Source organism: Thermobia domestica, chromosome 16 (genome assembly GCF_964235325.1).
Source record: "Thermobia domestica chromosome 16, izTheDome1.hap1.1, whole genome shotgun sequence".
NCBI classification, from domain to species: domain Eukaryota; kingdom Metazoa; phylum Arthropoda; class Insecta; order Zygentoma; family Lepismatidae; genus Thermobia; species Thermobia domestica.
In genome coordinates, this window is record NC_137469.1 from 181329736 (window position 1) to 181353305 (window position 23570).

The 23570-nt window shown below is 33.3% G+C and overlaps 1 protein-coding gene across 4 annotated transcripts in view; it reads right to left on the reverse strand.

Annotated features, from left to right (window-relative positions):
- Window positions 1–2117: 2117 nt before the first annotated feature.
- Window positions 2118–23570, reverse strand: part of LOC145673531 (uncharacterized) — a 326206-nt gene continuing 304753 nt past the window's right edge. For 2 of the 4 annotated variants that reach the window (XM_081743322.1, XM_081743320.1), the window contains one exon: window positions 2118–6815. In XM_081743322.1, the coding sequence (XP_081599448.1) occupies window positions 6764–6815 (52 nt within the window). In that variant the 3' untranslated portion in view covers window positions 2118–6763. Of the gene's footprint in view, window positions 6816–22226; window positions 22286–23570 lie in introns of those variants that run through there. The other 2 variants (XM_081743321.1, XR_014128780.1) reach the window with 2 other exon arrangements.

Consider the following 23570-nt stretch of genomic DNA (forward strand, 5'->3'; position numbering starts at 1 on the left):
TACACCAAGATCACGCAAAGTTTTCCATATGTTGCGTGCATCATTAGTAGATATCATGCGATCAGAAAAATACGCAATCTTTTCTTGTCGAACAACAGTAGTTGTGAAGTTACGCAAGCCTTTGTAATCTTCCCAATGCAACTGATTCTTCGTTCTTTTATATTTTCTGTAAGCACGGCCACGTAACTTCATTAAAAGTTTTGTGTTATTTGAAATAAAGAGAAGCGTGTTCTTAGGTAGCCTTTTCGTTTTGAACAGTGCATGATTATCAAAATTACAGACTATAGACTTTTCTAAGAATTCAACTCTATTATCTATTGTTTCCATTTGAGTAATCTTGTGCATCATGATAAAACGATTTGGTATTAAATGAAGCATAAGAAGGACACTGAATTACTCTTCCGGGAGTTTTGGATATTGTATGAAGCTTGAGAGTGACGTGAATTCCGCTGTGGTCTGATGTTCCAATGGGTGTATCTGTTCCGTGTGTCAGTAATACTTAAATCTAGCAAAGAATCGATAGTTTCAGTGGCTCTCGTGGATTCATTTATTAACTGTGTGAAACCTGATAAGTAAATAATAGATTTATAGTAAATAGTTTCTTGATTATCTGGACAGAGTTGATCGCAATTGAAGTCACCAACAACGAATATTTGGTCGACTTGTGGATATAGTTCCAATACGGTATCTTCGATCGCTGACAATTCCTATACGGTATGCTGGGAGATCTCTACACAACAATAATACCAATTGACAAGGGTTCACATTAAGAACAAGATTTAAAATTTCTATATCTTGATAAACATCGTAAGACTGAAAGTCAACAACTTTCACTTGAATATGTTTTAAGTGGTAAATCAGCATACCGCCCTCCCTTTGTCACCGCGAATGACTAAATAACCTGGAATCTCAATTTGCCTTGTACGCCAACCATGTTTCCGATATAATCAAAATGGAGCATTTCGTAGAGACAGCAAGTAACCGTACTTCGTCCATCTTAAGAAAAAGAGACGGACATTCGTATGCATAACGTTAAAATTTGACGAAGCAGCAGATTAAGTTAGAATCTGAAGACAGTACTACGCTCTTCCTGTCAAGACAACTGTATATTCCCTCAACATCTTACATCAGTTGTGAGCCTAACCGGAAAAATGTTATTAACGAAATACTGAGTCCACCAGAAAAAGTGTATACATTCTTTATCATCCTGTATCAGAATACTGGCATTGACAATTGTTCTGAATTTTAAGTATGTTGTAGTATGGTTTTTCACCTAACAGATGTCGTCATCGTCAATTGTTTTCAATTGAAATTATGTTGAAGTACGGTTTTCCGCTCAACAGATGTCAGTACTATCAGCACGGTTAGTGAGATAAGAAAATTGTAAGTGCACGTTGACGTTCGAGCACCAGAAGTACGTTTTGAAGTGTTTTATCAAGTTTTGGAAATGAAATGAAATCTTTAAGTTTTACGTGCCACGGTTATGCCGATTAGGCTAAAGGAGACGGTGAGGATGAGAGTAATGGTGGAATGAAGAAAGTGGGAGGAAACGGGAGAACCCCGAGAAAACCCACGAGCACGGTGTTTATCCACCACAAAGTCCACACGGCGCGAGCTGGGATCGAACCAGGGACCCCAAGCACCGGAGGTGAACGCTCTACCAGAGCCACCGTGCCCCCTTTATCAAATTTGGGAATGCCATCGAAGTGCAACATCAGTAAAGAGGGGAGTTTGGTACGAACCACCAACCCGATTAACAATCAAACGCATTGTTTGACAACCTTCGCCAGAAGATTACAGAGGCATGTGCATCGATCTCCATTAGTACATTGACCGCTGTAACTGCAGCGACCACTCATCGTTCTGTTAGGTGTTTGGCCGCCAACGACCAACATTTTCAACATCTAATGTAAACACATGCTTACTTCAAGGTTTGTAACACATGTTTGAACAATAATTAAATGTAATTAAGAAATGATATATAGGTTTTTTTTTCTTAAACAGTGTATACATTTTTTCTGGCTGACTCTGTATATCACTTCTCCCTTTAATATAGCCTTAATACTGGCACATTCTCTGGGTTTAACCAAATAAAATATAAATAACGAATTAGAAAATGGAACAGTTGTGCACATTCTTTTATTCATTTTTTTATATGTAATACAGTTACAGTCATACAATCAAAGCTGCCAGAGCGTATGCTTGAATATTATCGACTTCTTTCGTCTATAAAAATAGTGTTTTCATACAAACAAATACGTTAAGAATTTTATAACAATAAGTAAATTAAAGATCATTTTCTGTAAGAAAGCTAATAACAGAGTAGCAAAACAGATTTTAAGAAAAAAAAAATCACTCTTAAGTACAAATCAGACTTACATCATCTCAGAAGGATTCACGGTTTTCAATAAACGTTAATGTGCAGGAAATTAACAGTGTAAGGCTGGTAAGGAAAAGAAATACATTAAGCAAGGTTTAAAACAAAACCTTCTCTTTTGGGAGAAAAGTTATTAGGTGTTTATGCACATTATATACGTTAGATAATCTAATACATTTTGAAAAATTTCAAGTACGGAGTCAAGATAGAATTTAAATTTGTGTGAAACTGATTTTCTTGTGGGAGCTTGTTAAATTTTCCCGTGAAAGGAAGGCTAATCCTGCATTGGCAGCGGACCCAGCAATCTTCTTGAAATTCATCATTCGAGGGATGCTCCATCGTAGAACATAGGGAACAAAACCAGGTGAAGAGCGAACGTGAAACTTCATAATAGTCACATGTCATTAAACATCGTACCGATAGCAAGCTCGGAACATATCGTACGTATTGAAAATAAATGCACACAAACCATTTGGAAAAGATTCAAGGTAATGTGGAAATATATCGTCAACGTTTAGGCAGGTCACTAACTTCAAAAACATACAGATGGAGTTAGGCACTTCTTCCAGTATGAAGACTATACACAAGATGAAATATACGACGTTTTGATACTTATTATGAGGCTAGATATAGCAGATGTCATTGTTATGCTAAGGATAACCACAGTTAGTATCACAATTTTACCTGCTACATATAGTCTCACAATGTTAAAACGTCGTATATTTCACCTTGTTATCGTTATCGTACTGGAAGAAGTACCTAACTCCATTCGTATGTTTTTTAGAGTTTGTGACTTCTACCTGAACGCCGACAATATGAAGATGAACCTAAGTAAGAAAGAATGGTATTGACATTCCTGATTCCTGTTTGACTTATGACGGTCTTTTTTTCTTATGTGAACTAAGTGCAATAAAGAACTGAACATAACGTGAAGGTGCTTTTCAGCGTAGGATGTTGGTCTGCCATTTTGTTTCTAAGCAACTCCGTGAGAACAGTGTTTTCGGTCTATGAAAATTAGACCAACCTTGGTAATCTTTGACAAGTATGAGCTTCGTCCAAAGTAATTGTAGGAACTCAGTTAATATACAGTAAGTAATGTTTATTATATTGAAAGATGCAAATGTGTTTATTGGAAATTTAAAAGGCAGAGTATGTTCGCCTTTTTCATCTCCAACTCTGAATCGAATACATCCTTATATTAAGAGACATCTCAGTAAGGTGTACACTAATATTTAGTGTTTTTTTTTTTTTTTTCAGAATTATGTAATTAAAATTTATTAAATTGAATTTAATTCCGTTCATTCAATTTTGTTGTTGTGACAGATTAGATGATATGGTAACTGTATACTCTGCTTAACGATTGGAGATTTCATTGAAAACCGTGACTCCTTCTTGACAACTCTCCTTGGAATAACTTATTAGGAAACAACACAAGAAATAATACCATTTAATACTATACACACAAGAAATATACATATGTATATATATTGAGAAAGGTATCTACGTTTTAATATAATTTTCTACAATTGATTTTTAGGGATTCTGAAATACATAGTAGGCATGAACTGGACGAAACTTTTTCTTACTCTAAACATAGTATCATGCACTGGACGTAACTTTTTCTTATTCTAAACTGGATCTTTTACTGGCAAAAATTTATTTTCGCATGTGGCATTTGGAGACTAAAATTTAGTTCCGATATTACCATTAAGAAAACACAAAAAAGAAAGGAATGTTTAGCATTACATTTTGATAGGATAAAAATCATTAATTAACGAACAAAAATAGTTAAATAACTCGCAGCAAAACGATATACAATAACTGAGGATATTAGCTTGTTCAAAGATGAAACTGAGGAGATACCACATTCACCATCGATGTTCATGCTCCACATATTAGAATTAACCAGCTATAAGTGTGAAGCAGAAAAAACAGATTCCGTGTACAACAAAACAAATTTATATAAAACCATCTTATGAAGGATAAGCTGCCGGGTTATATTTGTAGACCAGAGCTTTCTTTTGGTTTAGCTTTAAGAAAAAGACATTCAAACAGACAACTATTGTTATTTTAAGACTGTCCATAACTTTACGCTTTCAACAATTAAAATACCCATTTCAGTGGTGTTTCACACAGACAGATATCCCATAACAGTTGATGCTACTACGTATTCCATAATCCGGTTTCTTTGGACCACCATTATGCATATAGCGTTGCAATAGAATATTTGGGAAGGGTATCATTGTAATTCGATATAAGAAGGCAGTACACGAGACTCAACGGTCATTGCAGCAGATATGAAGTTCTATTCAACAATATAAGCATTTATTGAGATTACTAGGAACCCTGATTACTCTCAGAACAAAACACTTACAGTGTATATAAATGTTGAGTATTTTTGTTGTATTTTAAAACAATGGTTTTGCTATTCAACGATGTTAAATACTGAGTGTATGCAGTTGTATGCAAATAGAAGCAAATAGTTATCATCATTACAGTGCATCTCTCACTTTTTTTTTTTTTTTAATTAGTCAATGTTCCATCTTTTGTATTTCTTACTTTTTTCTAAAATTTCATTTAATTTTTTTTCTGAATTTCAAAGAGATTTCAAGTTGCACTCTTTTCTTTTTCCTCTTTTATTATATTCGATTGGCCAATGGACAATGTCCTCCACAGTACTTTTTTTTCCCTCACACTTAGAACATTCTCCGTTCATAGCAAAAGGATATTTCATATCAATACTCCTTCTCAACTAAGAAACAATCCGAACCAGTTTCAATTTTAATTATTTGAACTCTCAAAATGCGAGTGCTTAGCACGCCTGGTTTCTCCTGAGGTTCTGTGGTTTTGATTCCACGTTAACTGTAGACACACATCAGAATGGGGTGAATGAAACTCCACAGAAATTCAATTTAAAAACATATCTCAATGGCTTTTAATTGCACACAAATTCAATTTACCCAACTAGATTTGTAAAAGATACAGAGATATGTATACCACTGAAGCTACTCAAAGCTTAAATGAAAAATTAATGAAAATAATATTTCGAGATATTCACAAGCATAACTGAATAATAAAAATGAAAATTAGGAAACTTAAAGGAATAACCAAAGCAACTCCCGCGAATAAATTTGACGGACGTGTTATTTAAAAGCGTTTTCAGAAAAAATATGTAACCATCCGTAAGAAAAAAAACAACAAAAAAAAAAAAAAAAAACGAACAAACAACAATAAAACTCATTATAGATAGAAAGAGTGGAAACTCTTTGATTTTAACATTTGACAAACGCTAGTCCATGAGAATAAGAAAGGGAAAATTTATATAATGCTCATATTAGTAATATGCATCATTACTAATTTAACAGGTCAGGGGAAAATCTCCTGCTCAAATACAATATCAGTTATACAATTGCACTATCTCAGTACTTTATTATGAAAGTTATCAATGATTTATTTCCATGGAATATACAACTATTGCTTACAGAAGAGTATTCTTTTGTTTATACTAAATGCTTTTTAAAGTTACTACTGTTTTAACGCATTTACCAGGATTTTTTTTAAAAAATATTGTTTAGTATCCCATCACGCTCCTTCCAAATAATTCAAATTGATGTACACCGAACAAAGGACATTTTCGGTAGAGCATAAAACCGAAAATGAAAGTTTACACTGACATTTCGTTAGCAGGAAGGTTATAGGTTTTGTATATTAATATTTGTAATGTGTGTGTTTGTGTGAAAAATTATCGACTTCAAACACGAATTGATTTTTTTTTTTCGTAAAAAAAGGAAGTTTCTATTTATTCCAAAAGTGCAGCAACGGACAATAGAAAACTATTATCTCGGAAGTATGAAACTGCGCACTCTTCTACCTTTTTCTGAGTAGCTTATTTCCTAACAGCACTATTCATTATGAACACCGCGCGATATTGTTTGGGGCCATAACATTAGAAAAAGACAAAGTTACCTTATCTAGTTGTTAGTTACAAACTGAGAGTCATTCGGAATGAATGGATTAACATCTCTACGTTAGAAATTTTTTATTACAACGTACCAAAACTCATCAATCCATAATAGAATAATATTCTAAATACTTTTCAGGAAAAAGAAAAAGCAGTATACTGTTACTTTACATACATTTACATATCTTGGATTTAATCGACTATATTTAACAAGTTTATTTGTTTCTATTCGTAAAGCTGTCTCCTTTCCTCACGCTCGCAGACACATTCACCAATTTCACGCACACGAATCCTCTCCAAATATATATAGATATATATATATATATATATATATACAGATTTCTTTCTCGCATCCGCACACTTTCACTGGGTAACTCGGCACTGAAGGTGAGTTGGAATGTAACCCAGAACACGAGTCCCGCGTGTCAGGTTCGTCTCTTCTTTTTCATTTGTTTTATCATCAACTCAAATTCCAACCTGCAAAACACAACAATTAATTAGGAAACAAATAATTCAATTGGCTACTACTAAATTAAAGCTGATAAAGTAAAATAATGATCACTGTTCATAAGAAACGTTTCTTTATTACAACTATTAAGGTTTTATTTTTTTTAAACACGAATTTTAGGAAAACTAAAAATTGATCAAAAGATTGCGATCATGGCTAATAATTAGTTTTGGGATTAGGAACCACAAAATGTTTTAACGGCCTCTAAATCGAGTTCTCGTATTTTTTACGCAATAAGATGATCATACTGAGTTAAGTGATAGTTTGGTTTGACTACACTATACGTAGTTCTCCAGATATAAAGCTTACAAGAAAATTTTTGATTGAAATATATTGGATCTTTTGATCCAAAAAGACGAAAGCTAATAAACGTTCAAATCAGAACAACTGTCACTCGGAACAATTTCAAATTTCACAAAACCACAAATCTCAAATATATTAACACTGGATGTGGTAAATAAAACTATTGGTATCAGACTTTAAATTCTGATGCAGATCCTTTGCTTTGAATTCTCTGGGAAAGACAAAAATGGTTTGGTTTAGAATGAGGCTGAATGTTAAAAAGAACGGAAACCATATCGTTGGTTATTACTACTGCATCTGCTAAGTACCTATATTAAGTTTTAAATGAGATTTACTAATTGTCATATTGTCTGGTAGTAGTAATATTTATTATTATATTGTTTCGACGTCACAAGAGTTACTGATTTGAATAAAGAGAGTAAAAAGATGTTGCTAGAAGTACGTCAGGATAATTAGGCTTAAGATGAAGTCTATTTACTTTATTATCCTCCATTAATCATTTCACTTACTAAAAGGTATCCACTAACGGTCTACGTTATGTTATTATTTTGTCTCATTTCACCCTCCATTAAACCACTGTAAACAATTATTCAACAAGTTATCGTCTGTGATCTCACTGTCCATCAAATAACAAGCAATGAAGGGTACTTGTCAACTTTAATATTTTGGTGGAATTTTATGCTAACTTCTCAACAATCAGGGTGGAAAAAATCATTTTTGTTATTTTTTTTTTATTTAAATCGATTTTTTAAATTTAAATTACATCCTTCTCCTCGTATAATACAAGTCTCAAACTGAGGAAAAAACATTAGGAATTAGTATTAAATGTTAATTATGTCACTTAAGTCAAAGTATTAGGGTTGAATTTTGAATTAATCCCCAGTCGTTAACCTATTTCAATCCCAAACAATGTTTTTTAAGCATTAAGGAAAAAGTACAACAATCTTTACACTTTTTTTTTCACGAAAGTTACTGATATTTGACAGAGGCAAATAAAAAAAAAAAAAAATAGGAAGTAGCTTGCGGTACGAAATGCATATAAGATACATACATTTCGCCTAAAGTTATAAAATCTAAATAATAATAATAATAATAATAATAATAATAATAATAATAATAATAATAATAAACTTTATTTTACGTGCTGAGAACAGCTAAAATACAGCAAAAATACAGCACTTTGTCTTATTCTACATTATTTTAGCAATAAATATATAGTACTAGTGATAAAATTATGATTACATCTATATCATAAATTATTAATAATAAAAACATTGACAGTTTAGTGTACGTCAATTATTAAAACAAAGAAGTGTCAAAAATTAAAAGTAAAAAATAAAATAAAATAGAAATAAAAACTACTAAGTTGCATTTAAAATTCTAAAATAAAGTCATATTTTAAGATATGCATTCATTATAGCTTTCTAAAATCCTACAGATTAAAATATGTTTTCTATTATGCGGTTGCAATAAAATTTTTGCCCTTGTACCATATGTTGGAACTTTAAAATCAACATTTTTAAAAATATAGTCTGAGGTATATTGGTTGTCAAGTAACTTTCCTACAAATACAGATTCAATCAATTTTCTCCTGTCAGCCAGTCGTTCCAAATTAAAATACGTTATCCAATGTTCATACGTGCTAGAATAATAGTCAAGTCCTAACTTAAAACAAAGTATTCTAATAAAACACTTTTGCACCATCTCGAGTTTGTTTACGAGAGTTTTTGTTAGGCTGTTCCAAGTCACTGATGCATATTCTAGTTTCGACCTTACCAGTAATTTATATAAGAGTACATATGTATTTGATTGACAGAAAGCAGGCCATTGATTAAACAGGTAACCAATTATTTTTCTTGCTTCATTACATACATTTTGTATATGATCACCAAAGCTTAGTGACCTGTCAAATGTTACACCTAAATCCTTTATTGTGGCAACTTTCTGTATTACAGTACCTTGTATTTCGTATTGACTTACATAGTATTGCGATTTGTTACTGTAGGTCATGCACTTAGTTTTCAGACAATTTATACTCATACCGTTATCCTTGCACCACATAATGATTCTATTTAAGTCATCTTGTAGCCTATCGTTGTCCTCAATATTATTTACTACACTAAAAAGCTTAATGTCATCAGCATAAAGTAAAACCTTTGAATGATTTAAGACTGTTGGTAAGTCATTAATAAAAATAGAGAAAAGTAATGGGCCCAGAGGAGAACCTTGAGGAACACCGTTACTAATACTGGCTGAATCTGACATGACATTTCCAATTTTAATTTGGTATGTTCTACCAGTCAAATAGCTTTCAAAAAATTTTAGGTACAAGGGTGTTACACCTGTATTTGACAGTTTTTTTAACAACAATCTATGGTCAACTGAATCAAAAGCTTTACTCATGTCAATGTATATGACATCAGTTTGTGATCTACTTTTCATTGCATAGTATATAACATCCGTTATTTCACAGAGATTGGTTACAACTGATTTCCCTTTATAAAAGCCATGCTGTGATTTTTGCAATATATTTTTTACATTAAAAAACAAGTGTTTGTGAATGATGGTTTCAAAAATTTTAGAAAATATGTTCAATAAGGTTATCGGCCTGTAGTTGTTCGGATTTAACTTGTCATTATTCTTGTAAACCGGTACCACATGTACATGTTTCCATTTAGATGGGAATGACCCTGTTCTTAATGAGGTATTGTATATTTTTGACAAGACTGGGGCTATTTCTTTCGAACATGCTTTAAGGATATAATTTGGAAAGCTCCCAGGTCCTGAAGATGCTAATGGCCGAAGTTTGCCTATTACTTCAGTAACATCATTTTCACATATTACTGGAATCGTTATATTATTGCTGTTCAGATTACTAACTACAGCACAATCTAGGGTATTAACTTTTAAATTAAAATTATTGTAAAATACATCTTTAAAAACTTCAGCAATTTGCTTTGTCCCTGTAATGGTGGTACCATTAAACAAAATTCTATTTGGTACACTTTTGTCTTGAGACTTTTTAAAGTTATTCCAAAAATACACTTTGTTGGTACAAATACTATTCTCCAATTGCTCAAAATAACATTTTTTAAGTTTATTGTACATTCTTTTAACATTTTTTCTTAAAACCGAAAATCTTTCATAAATGACTAAATTACCAGTTTTCTTAAATTTTACAAAATATTTTGTTTTTTTATTAATTAATGCTTTTAACTCTTTAGTAATCCAAGGAGCTTTGTATTTCTTCTTTTGTATAATATGCTTTCTCGGTACATTTGCTTTCAATATATTTTCCAAACAATCTTGCAATAATACCGTACTGTTATTTACATTTCCTGAAAACCTATCTACTTTCATCTCATTTTTAATGTTCTCGTATAATTGATAAAAGTCAGCTCTTACATAGTCATATAACTCACCTTGAGCTTGAGCTGTATCTGCATTTAAGAAATTTAACTTTTCGTCAACCTGCCATTCGAATACAAAAGGTGGGTGAAACCTATCTACCTTGACTAATGGACTCACATCAAACCATATTGAGCATTCAGTAATATCAGTTAGAACAAGATCCAATATATTATACGGCAACTGAGAGTCGTATGGTTGATTATACTGCTTTAAGCTAAATATAGACGCTAACTCTAACATCTTCTCAGCTTTTGTTTTTAAATAAGAATGCTTTGTTTTTACGATTCCATTATGCCAATCAATACCTGCAGAATTGAAATCCCCAAGAAGCAACATTTTCAAACTTTTTTCAATTAATAACTTATTCAGCCAATCACAATAATTTACAAATTCTTTGGGTGGCAAATTAGGTGGAAGATAATGCAAACCTATTAATATTGGGGGATTATTGGGTATATATAACTTTATAATAATCACATCTAGGTTCGGAAACGGTACCTGTACTACGTCATACATTAATCTTTTATTTACAAACATAATACAACCTCCACCTGTACTTTTATTTGTCAGTTGAAGGTTTCTGTCTTTACGTATAACGTTATATTGCTCAGTAAGCTGTTCAAAATGAACTTTGTCATGTTTAAACCAACTCTCAGATATGCATATTAAGTCATAATCAGTGCAATTAACTTCGTCAATAAAGTCTGATTCTTTACTATTTAAACCATTTACATTTTGATAAAATAATATAATTGACTTATCTAATTGATTGCTCATTATGTTTCTATTTAGTTTAAACAGTATTTACACACACAATATCATCTCTGAGTCTTCCATAGAATTCAGTAAAAAGTACTCCTTCCGGCCATACATTAGCATTCAAAATATCATCAAAATTGTTTGACAAGACGGAAACATAAAAGGAAGAGTAGCTGTTGTATTTTGTTTTTAATTTTACACATTTTTGTACGTCTATATCAGCACTGTCTTTAACAAAATTCGATAATTCTTCACATGTAACGGTCGGATCGAGTCTTGTAACAAAAACTGCTTTTGTTTGTGCTTTTTTGTTTACTTTTAGCTTATCACTCACCTTTTTTCCTTGCACCAATGTTGATCTAGTTTTGACAGGCTCACGTGCCTTCGTGTTATCAGAAACCAAATGCTTTCTTCTATTAACTCCTGCTTTTTGCACAACTTGCCACTCGGTGTCTGTGTCTTGCCTCGGGGAACTGACCTTGGCACTGCTAACCTGTATATTATTGCTATTGCTTTGGGGTTGTTGTCCTTGCACCTGAGTTGTATCCTGAGGCGGTTTGTTTACAATTTCAGCATACGTTACGTTTGTTACTGTGTTGGATTTTTCTAACAACTGAACTAACTTCACATTTTCTTGCTTGAGAGAAATGACTTCAGCCTTAAGGGTTTCATAATTATCACTCACAGTTTGTAAAGCTGCCAGCACTTCTTTCAAACATACAGACACAACACTACAACATTTGCTGCAGTTCACATTTTCATTTTCTGTTTTGTAGTCGCTAATTGAGTTATTTTCAAATTCTTCTTCACTACACGACTCTATTAATGAGTTATCATTGTTTAAAACTTCAGATACTTTCGTTGTCTTCACAATAGTTGGGGTCACTACTGTGTTGTCGTCCCTCTTCTTGATGCAATCATGGCATTTATATGTTGAAACACCTTTTGCCATGTATATTTCATACTCAACACGTCCAAATTTCAAACAATTTTTAACATGAAATCGATTTTTGCACACACAACAAGATAAAATCAACTGTTTGCCAAATATTGGCTTCCTGCATAAAGCACATGGATCTTCAGCCGGCGCCATGTTGAATGAATAATAATAATAATAATAATAATAATAATAATAATAATAATAATAATAATAATAATAATAATAATAATAATAATAATAATAATAATAAGAAGAAGAAGAAGAAGAAGAAGAAGAAGAAGAAGTACCGGAGAGGAAATCGGACCTCCTAAATACGTTCCTGTTATCTAGGAACAAACAAACAGACGGCACACCAAAGAATTTTCGTATTAAGTTCGATAGTGATTTCCCCGTTAGACGGCCATTCCATTCTTACGGACGGGACATTTTGGCTCACGATTGTAACAAAAAAACAAAATTCTAAAAAATATACAGGATTGTTTATATATCCTAAGATTGGTAGCTGGGCTCTTTATATCTAACCTTATTTTTTAATAACAGAAATCGATTTTACCGTCTTTATGATGATTAGTAACTAAACTTACGGACGGGACATTTTTTGGACACATGTTGTTGTAGACGTCAACTTGAGCGTCATTTCCTGCGAATTGCAAAATTTTAGCAAGCTTATTTTTTTTTTTTTTTTTTTGTTGGGTTTAAATTATTTACCTACACGTTGCCTCACGTTTCATCTGAGAAAATTTATATTTCACTCAATAAAAAAAGAGTTAGTAATCTTACGGACGGGACAAAGAATTATCTTACGGACGGGACCAAGAATTATCTTACGGACGGGACAAAAAAATAATTGCTAAAAAGGACTTCTTGGAACACTCTTTACTGTCTGAACTTAGTTATTACCCACAAAAGAACTAAAACTACACATAATGTTTACAGATTCGAGAAACAGAAAGGAATTATGCACTTGAACTCTTTTAAAAATTAACACAACTACATGTAACAAGTACATAGCATATTACTCTTTAAAATTTGCAATATTACTAGAAAACTACAAATATTTCGTCTGGCCTACGATATTAAGACAAGGAGATTGGATGAGACTTGTAACTTCACAGATTTTTTCACTTGGATGTAAACAGTTGAATTTACATTTTAAAATATTTAGCAAACTCGGAATCACGTACAAAAATTCAATAACATCACTTCTCAACACCACCTTAAGTGACAAAAATTGTTTGTGTGTTTGATTTCTTCGAACACTTTAACCAATTTAACTACTTTTAATGTCACTCTGCTTTACTTATTGGGGGTTATCACATTATTATCCGGAATCCGAGTAAATATCACTGAATTTTACTCGCGCTCCTTTCAGACGGTCTTCAATCTCTTCATTTGGATCTAAATCTGAAGATTCTAGCTCAGCGTGCTTCCACACTTCGTAACAACTTGTCTCAGATTGAACAGTTCTTTCGGTTTCAATCTGACGCTTATCAACAGGGCGAAAATAATGTCGAGACTGAATTTGCGGCATAGAACAAACGCGGGTCCACCTTTTCTCGAGAATAACCCTGTGTTCACTCACAATTTCTTCACCAACGAAGAATAACTGAATTCCGTCGGGCTTACAAAGCTCAGTGCAGCATTTGAAAAATTCCCTTGCTGTAGAAACCTCCATCTGTCGAGACTTAATCCTTTCCCACACCATTCTCTTGAGTGTGCCTCCTACACCATCCACGGCTCCTTTCCCGTGAGAAGTTGCAAAAAAGTTCCATCTGAGAAAACATTCATATGCTCAATTTTGTGTTTTGCCTTTAAGTCAGTAATTAAAGTTTTCAAGAAGACCCACACACAGGACTTGCCGTGGCTCGTATTGTTACTAATAATCGCATAGCACTACTTTGAATTCTTCATCCAGGCCACACCAGGAAAAATAGTGATTTGAGTTTGGTTCCAGTGTGCACTCTGTATTTCGTCTTGTGCCACACAGGAATAATTTTCTGCAAAATTTACTTGCAGAACAACTTCACCACACTTCAAGTTCTCTTTTTTCATTTGAAAGTAAGATTCTTGGGTCATCTTAACAAAGCTTAAAGTCTTAAATTTTAACAAGCTTTCTCGTATCACATTTACTGCATCTGGAACATCCCATGGACAGTACAACAAGTTGGGTGTCCGTTCACATCAACCCACTGCTTTCAAAAAATTTCTTCACTTAAATCACAATCACTACCAACGAAAGCTGAAAGATCTATTGTACAAAGCTGGCAGTTTCCAGTCATGCAATTTTCGTTGGTCACATCACAGCAAAGGCCTTTAAGATCTTTGGCGGTTTTAGAAAACCCATGTATTGCCTTGACCAGTTCACTCACAATGAAATTGAAGTTCGCGTGAAGCTTGCAGACACAAACATTATGTAGCATTTTAGAACTAAGCATAATGTGTGTTGGTCTCAATTCGTAGAACTACTTTTCTTTACTTTAATTTCAGGATACTCTGTACGAAACAAAGCAAATGTATCTTTTACTGTCATTAAAAGGTGTATCTTTTGTTTTTTAATTTTTCCATTATCAGTTTTAACGCCCTTGAAATCGCGCTTTCCAGGAGCTTGCCTACTTATGTCGTCACGGCTGTAGAAATCTTGAACCTTTTGTATAGTTTCATTGCTGAGGATTGTAGCCCCCCTTTCAGTGATGACAATAAATAGTAACTGTATTGAGTACATCTTACGGACGGGACACATTTTCTTAATTCGTTTATTTGTTAAATATGAATCACTGGTTGATCACACATTGAAATTAAATTGAAATGACATTTCTTCCTTTACATATGTTTTTTCAGAACGTTATTATTTTTCTACAGAACATAAAAAGAACTTCTTTACCTTTTTTCTTACGGACGGGACATCCGAAACACTTTTAAGTGCTGAGCTATTTCTAGGAAAATCAGAAGTGATAATCCACTGCCGAACACTGCATCATACACACAACAGACAATGACTTTTTCCCTCCAAGCGTTGCTTTCTCAAAGTCAGTAACATGGATAAATAAGTGTTGCCAACAAACACCTGAAATATTTCCCGGCAATGCACAGGCAGTTCAGTAAATTCAAACTGCCAAAATTGGACAAAACAAATTTTAATTGCGTTTATTTTTTTTTCACTCAATGATGCACATTCTTCGCTAACTTAAGGCATATTTTCAGTTAAATACCAACAACATGAAAATTTCACTACAAGGTTTACTTTTGCATGGAATGGCCGTAGAATAGTTAATGATTTACAAACCCTATATTACGAAGAGAAGAAAGCAGCATTCCACTTAAAATGGGATTTCCCTAATCATCCTCTGAATGACACTCGTTTCATACTGTATTGTACATACATTTGAGTCTCATTGTATTACGATTATTATCTTCCATAATCGAAATAACAGAACAGAAACGGGAATTTACTTATTTTCTCTCGAAATTAATATATCTCGGAATTTGATTTAAATCAACGATTTTCATTTTAAAAATCTTGATTTAAATCAGACTGATTTAAATCAACCCACCCTGTCAACAATACCAATACACTGTAACTGATAGCGAAGCCTTACGGTTAAATAAAGTAATTCTTTCATGTGAACCTAAACATTTTACATTCTGATAGGAATAGTGGTTTCCATCGTCTGTAAATTATTTGGAAGCTACCGTCGTTCTTTCGCGTCACAAAGCAGGGAGCGCAGCCTGACTGAACTATTATGAATTAACGTGATTGACAAGACTACAGCGTTTTGCATTTAAAACAAGGATTAAGAATATCTAAACATTTTCGCCTAGATGTTTATGCAACTCGCAACGCTTAAAAGGTTTGTAATTTGCGTATTAGCGTGATTGACCGACTGACACTTTTTGCTTTTATAACAAGGACTAAAAATAAAATCCTACTGTGAAAGCTCTAAACTGATAGTAAAGAAGAATCGTTAACCCCAAATATCACGTTTTACTTGGCTCATCACGTCACAGTTTTAAATTTCTATTTAAAATATTGAGTGTATTTAGATATCTTAGACCGACTAAAAAATGCAAGATTATTTGTTAACATTTCTGCGCAGAAGGCTGATTGAATTTGGTTCACACATATCTTACAAATCAAATAAAAATAACCTGGTTTCCATATTCGGATCAGAAATAGGTTGAACAAATGATTTTGAATATCGCGATTACACAAGGTTTAAAAATGTGTTTCAATACATAGCAGATGGTTGAATTAGGTAAGAACGTAGTTATTCTCACTTCCGCTTCGAAATAATAAATTTTGTTATTGTTTATTAATAACCATTATATACACATAGCACACCCGGTGGAAGACTGTTACAAGTCAAAAATATACATAAAATAAAATAAATTCAACAATTGGTTTTTCTCTTTAAAGCTAAGTATCGAAAACAAGATTGTTTCTGCAATCATTGTGCTACTTACAACAAAGGTCACAGTCCACATGTACAAACTGTAAGTATTTCGATTGAGTTAAAATCACGGGGGACAGTATTAGATATGTTTTTGGACTCTCGGTGACTTTAGCAAAGAATTCTTTCTTTCGTTTCTGTACGAACTTTGAATTGCTATTCTCATTAAATTACTATTTTTGTCAAATTATTGTACAAAGCGCAGCTCACTCTCCATTATGAAATTTATAATACTCCAATTGCTGAACCTATTTCAATCATACAATAATTTGGTGTCAGACATCTGTTATTCATTTGCTATTCCGCTTTGCTTTGTTATTACGTAATAAGGTAACGAATCCTCTGGTCATGTGTCATATTGGAAGATGCCAAAATGATGTTCGTTTCGGATTTTACATATTCCGTTCCCAATGGTTACCTCCTGCGTGAAGGTTACTTTCACCTATCTGATTCTACTACGCAAATGCTTTGTTTTTCCGTTATTGCACGGAATAACATCAGAGACACAACATCTGATGCAAACATATTAAAGCACGTAGTTCCAGTGGAGATGCTTTCCTCAAGTATTGGTTTGAATCGTACTTCAAACAGTACGTCCTGTTTCATATAGCTTCTGTGCTGAAGATAGTAACAATCTTTTCTAAAAAATGATTTTTTTATATTTCTTGTATATACATTTTTATGTCAGACAAAAGGAAAGTAGATAAACCAATTTACATAAAAATATGTAAATACGAAATATTAATAAGTAAAATATATAATAAAAGGGACATTACACTGAGATCAATCAATATCAAGGGAGCGTCTATTCAAGGGCTGTAACTTGATTTTTAATGCTGATAATTTGTTGGGCATTTGAGCAGAAAGAATGGACTTTACACATTTCCACGAAAGCTAACGAACCCAGAGTAAGTAATTTATAATTGGCTACAGTACAGAGAACAGTCACAAAATGGTGTGTGTTATGGGCCAAAATTTAGTAACTAATTAAGAATCGCTGTATCCATGGTTTCTTTACTGGTTATGAGACAAGGAAGTGCATTTACTTAATATGTGTCGCTCTAGAAAAAAAAAAAAAAAAAAGCTACGAGCTGACTTGAGTATCAGAACATCGTAGTCAAACTGTGAGAGATAAGGGAATTGGTTGATTTCAACTGCACTGTAGGGGACTAAGGGAGAAACTACTACCATCGTAGTGGCAGATACAAGGACTGTATGACAACATAATAAACAATGCTTGCACTCTTTGCCTCCTTTATGCTATCTTCCATTATTCCCACCACCACTTTCGGCACATTTGGCTGTGAAATACCACACATCACTTTTCGTTTATCATCATTGTCAAGTGTGAAAGGGTACTAAGTACTTCGGTGTCAATTTGGAGTTGTTTGCTGTCAATATCACAACTAGTGATGATGTTTTATAAGACTATCTTTCATGATTTTTGGTCTCTTAGGCAGTGATCAGAGGAACAATTACATAGAGATTTTGTCCTATGCCTTTTTCTACTGTTGGAGTACAAAGACCTATAGTTACAACAGATCTCTGCAGATACAATAGCCATTTTTCTGAATTCATGCTAGACGTAGTGATATGTATCCTCTTGATTGGGAAGGAATATAGCTTTTCCCTTGTTCAAATAAATGGTACAATTACCCTTACAAAGTAATGCGTTACTTGCACTATCATTTTCATTTGAAAAGCAAAGAGTTATTCAACTCGACTTATTTATTTGATATGTTTCATATTATATGCAGCACACTGCGTTACATATGAATTATCTTCCTACAGCGCTCCAGCATGCAAGATTACTTCTACAACTAAGAGGCAAATATTTCAAGAGAAATCTATGTCTTATTTTAATCAGCACCGACATTTTTATGCCAATTTTCCATATTTCATTCTTTCACGTAGAACAGAACTAAGTCTCGTAAACCTAAGGTTAGTATTTTGAATTTTATCTTAGATAAGCAATTGAATCCTCTATTGGTGTCGCCTTAGTTTTTGTTTTACTTGAAATGTTAAATGATAAGTGACAATTTGGAAATTCTCAATGCGGGTGGTGATAACCCAACAGAAAAAGGCAATTACAGATGAAGGAAAGAAGATATATATATATAATGAAGAAGTGCATGTGAAAGTATCATCTTTGTTCTTCACGAAAACATATGCTTATTAAAAACCTGACATTGATTTGTGATCATGTTTTTAAATCTGTTATCTAGATTGGTTTTATCAAGTAGAATGTTTCTGTGTAAAATGAGCTTATGTATGTACTTATTTTTTAAATTAATTTTAATATACTAATATTGTGAATACCTTATACGTAAAGGAACATATTTAACACATCTATAGCTATATTGAGTAAATAGAGAAGAGAGGACAGAGACAAAATGACTGTTTTCACATGTATAGTTTCTGCGCATGTACTTTTTAAGTAAAACACCTCAACTGGGAATTGTCTGTTTCCCTCACTTACACAAGAAATTAATTGAAACATACACTTTAGATAAGAGAAAGAGAAATAAATGTTATTCTGTCAAATAAATAAAAACTATTCTCCTAACTGATCATCTGAAACAAGTGTACGGGATCCCATTACATTATACTGAAAATTCAGTTTCCTTTCACTTTAATCTACATATTTCTCTTGTGCTGAGCCATTATTTTATTTATAATACTACTGCTACCACGATTTAGAGAAGGGAACAAAGCACTAAAATACATTTTTAAATATGTAAAGAAAGATGACGGATGGTCAATAAATTCAGATTTATGCTTTAATAAGTCAAGCCATATAACCTGTGAACAATTCGTGACTGCTGCAATATCGATGACATACTATTCATTTGTGTCTAGCCCTTTTAACTCGTGGGATATCTAAAGGAAACTGTAGACTTTCAGTTAAGTTGTTCCTGCTTCAGAACTGTTTATCCAAAATTCTTTGCTCGTATATTTTCTTCAGAATGGAACCAGCTTTCATATGCTATGATACTCATGCCCCCATGACATACGTGGAAAGGGTATTGAGGGGAAAATGTTCATGTTCCCACCCCAGCACAATGCAGTTTTATATTATTTTCGTTGTGCAAAATGTTTTCTTATGTAAGCCTGGAGAATCCTGCTGTAAGTACACAATTCGAAAAGTACATGTTCTCGACTATTTATATCAACAATTTGAGTTGGTAATTTGAATGTTGACAATATGAATTGATACTAACCTTATTGCAAATATTGAGTTGATTTTGAGTTTAACGTCCCATTCAGCAGCGAGGCTATATGAGACGTGGACCTACTGATTAACGTGGAATCCGAACCACATGAGCTCCCGCCGGGAATCGAACCCGGGTCTCCCACGCCACAGGCGCGTACGCTAACCGCTTAGCCACCACGAAGGAGCTCTTTATTGCAAACATTTCTTTAAATAAATAAACATAAATTAAACTAGCGTACACGCCTTTGGCGTGGGAGACCCGGGTTCGATTCCCGGCGGGAGCTCATGTGGTTCGGATTCCACGTTAATCAGTAGGTCCACGTCTCATATAGCCTCGCTGCTGAACAGGACGTTAAACCCAAAATCAACTCAACTCAGAAATTAAACTGGGAATATAAAATGTACTTATCGTCAATAGGTGCTTCCCCTATATAACTGAATTATGGAAATGTTGATTTACACTCAGGAGATGAAGGTTACAACTTATCACAATAACATGTGATCTAGTCGGCAAAAGTGTTTAAAACGTGCCCTAACGGAAAAGAAAATAAATGGATTTTTAAAAATATTTTTGATCTTTATAAGAGTGTTCATGTAAATGAAGTACGTTGCTGACTCAAAAATCAATGAAACAAAAGCAGCATCCAGCGCATGGACTATCATCTGATTGGTCCAATTTGCTTTCGAACATGAATTCATTAAATTAATCTCAATTATTGACAATACTGTCACTCCAATGTTGCCACAGTCCTAGCTCTGGAGTGGACCGAAAAATAGTACCAAATTGAAACAAAAAGGTCTGAATTCATTATTTTATGCCAGTGCAATATATGGCTCTGTAACACGAAACTGAAAGAGGTGAAGTTCTAGAACAGTTCCACACATCTTCCAAGAGTCCAAATTAATGCGTCGATATAAAAGACAAATGTTCGGGTATCTTTATATTCGTCAATATGACATCACTAGTAAACAACTTAGCCCGGTAAGCTGGTAACTACGTCAATGTATTGTTTCGTGCTATTATCGTTTTGGTGTAGAATCTTTGCAACGATACATAAATTATAGACTTATATGAGCACACGCTGGTCTTCTTCAGAATATTCAACACTTGATTCAACGTGTGTGTACTTCTTTTTAAGATTTCAAGCTAAAATTTCCACCACACTGCTTCTTTCTCATCTCCTTCATGCGCGTCTAGCATCATTTGTTTCCCGGTATAGTTCGAATTACGAATTTTCCGCACAAAATTCGAAACGTTATGCGGTGTAATGTCATAGAATGAATGTTTAATAGCATTTGTATGTGTAACTTGAGGCGTAGGAAAACTCTTACTGACACTTTGAAAATGTGGAAAGTATTTGTTAAATAGTGCTGAATTGGGTACAATTGTACCAACTTCTTCACAAAAGGGGCTGAAAATGCCAACGTGGTACAAACGGACCGATGAATGACAAAAAGGGATGAATTTGGTACAATCGTACCAAGTGTGGCAACACTGTGTCGCTCTATAAAAATATATTGGGAAGACTAGGGGAACGTGGTGCCATCTCTTGGCAACCGGTGTTCATTTACACTCACCTTAAATATTAAATTAGATTCATTAGCAAGGATATATCTCAAATAACAGCTTGTAGAGTGAATAGTGAAAAAAGAAAAGAGAGACCCAACCAAATGTTTGTCTTAAACTAAAATATAGATCTCTGCTGAAACTCGAAATCAGTATTTGAAAATAACTTAATCTTACATTCTATTAAAGTATAATGCAGTATAGGTATCACCAATATTGTTTAAAGTACTCACTACCATACCAACTAAATGAACTCTACTTTTCAAAATCATTGATTCCATGATCAACAATAATCATAAGTCAATTACTAGTCGCAAAGATCATTTGCTGAAAACGTACACAGCAAACAAATGCGGTGTTGATATAACATAAAATGACGACCACTTTAGCGTGTTAATTTAACACCAAGGACATCGCCTTCCCAGCATATCAAAAATAACTAGTTACTAGCTGTGAGAATTTGTATTTTGTGTTATTTAACACCTCATTTTTTGCTGTGCAAGAACTGAATAAAACTGATTACAAGCAAGCAGTCTCAGTCATAGTTGAAAAAAAAACTTCAGAAACAAAGAGTCTACAAAACAACTTATTTTTACCCTGAGAAGAGCATCCTATTTGTGTCAAGCATGCAATGTAAAGCGATCATGTGATTTCTTAGTACAATTCTCTACGGTATTTTAACAATTAATTTACTAAATAAAGCAGGATAAACAGCACCGAGACAGTCATATAATTTACCTGTTTAATAATGTGATGATCAATTTCCTTGCTCCAAGCTCTCCTTAATCTCATCGTACCTTGTACAGGATAAAGATAACCCAATTAGTGCAAGCAAAGATACAAACACCACAAGCAAAGATACAAAACACCAACATCAAAGATTTCCCACTATTTACAAAGTTGGAAATGTTATCATGCACTGAAATAGAGAACCATGCTTTACCCCCCATGCATCACTACATAACTGAAAGATCATAGAAGTTTTTATAGTAATAGATAATAATGTGTTGTCAACTGTCCGATATTTCGCCGGCCTGGCCGGAAATATTGCTGTTATTTTAGTTAAGGCCAGTGAGTGTACAAAGTTCTTGCCAGCCTTTCTATGACCAGTATTTTGAAATTTATAATCCAGAATAAAACATCCAACATCGAAATTCTATAACAGTGTCTTTACAAATACAGATTTCCGTTGTATTACACATTAAGCGATTAAAAAAAAAAAAAAAAAAAAAGGAGGTTTTTCATTTATTTAACATAAGAAACTTGATAACAATTAGATTTTATTGTGAACTATTTTCAACAATAGAGACAGAAGTGTATAATTTGTGATAATTGTGCGGTACAAATATAGCGATAAATTTAAATTGTCCATCGATTGCTAAAGAATAACTCTTAAGCATTTCGTTAGCATAATGTTTGTTGCATTGTTTAGTTTCACGTCTCTAGCTGCTGCATTTGACAACTTTTCTTAAACTTCCAACTTTCTTCTTTAGGATTTCGTAAAGCAGTTTTCTGTAGTTGAAGTTTAAAGAATACATTTCATTTTGTAAATCCAAAACTGTCACGTACGGATTAATATATTTTCGTTCTTCTGTTCCGATAAATTTTAAAGGGGTGGCAGTTACTGGTAAATACAATAAAATGATCAATACCGACTTCAGTTTCTCATTTTTAGCACAATGTATCTATGAAGCCTATTAGTGAATGTACTAACGATATTCAGAATACAGGTGATAATACACTTTTGTCCACGCATAGTACATTTCCTTTCCATGGATGGATCCAAACAGAGATACTTCACCCTTAGGCCTATATCGTAAGGAATTTTGCAGGAGTGCCGATGATTTCATTTTCCAGTTTATTTTATTTTCCTAGTTAAATACTCTGTATAAGACAGGAGAATATGACTATATACAGGTATATAATTGAAGAATGTACACTCATGTCTAAAATGATTGTCGCATATCTGTAACTGTCTTCTTGCAAGAATATAATTTGATGATGATGTTGCAGGGCACTTTTAATACTGATTCTATGTGTATAATCGGGAAATGTATATTTTTGGCAAATTTCATAGGAAAA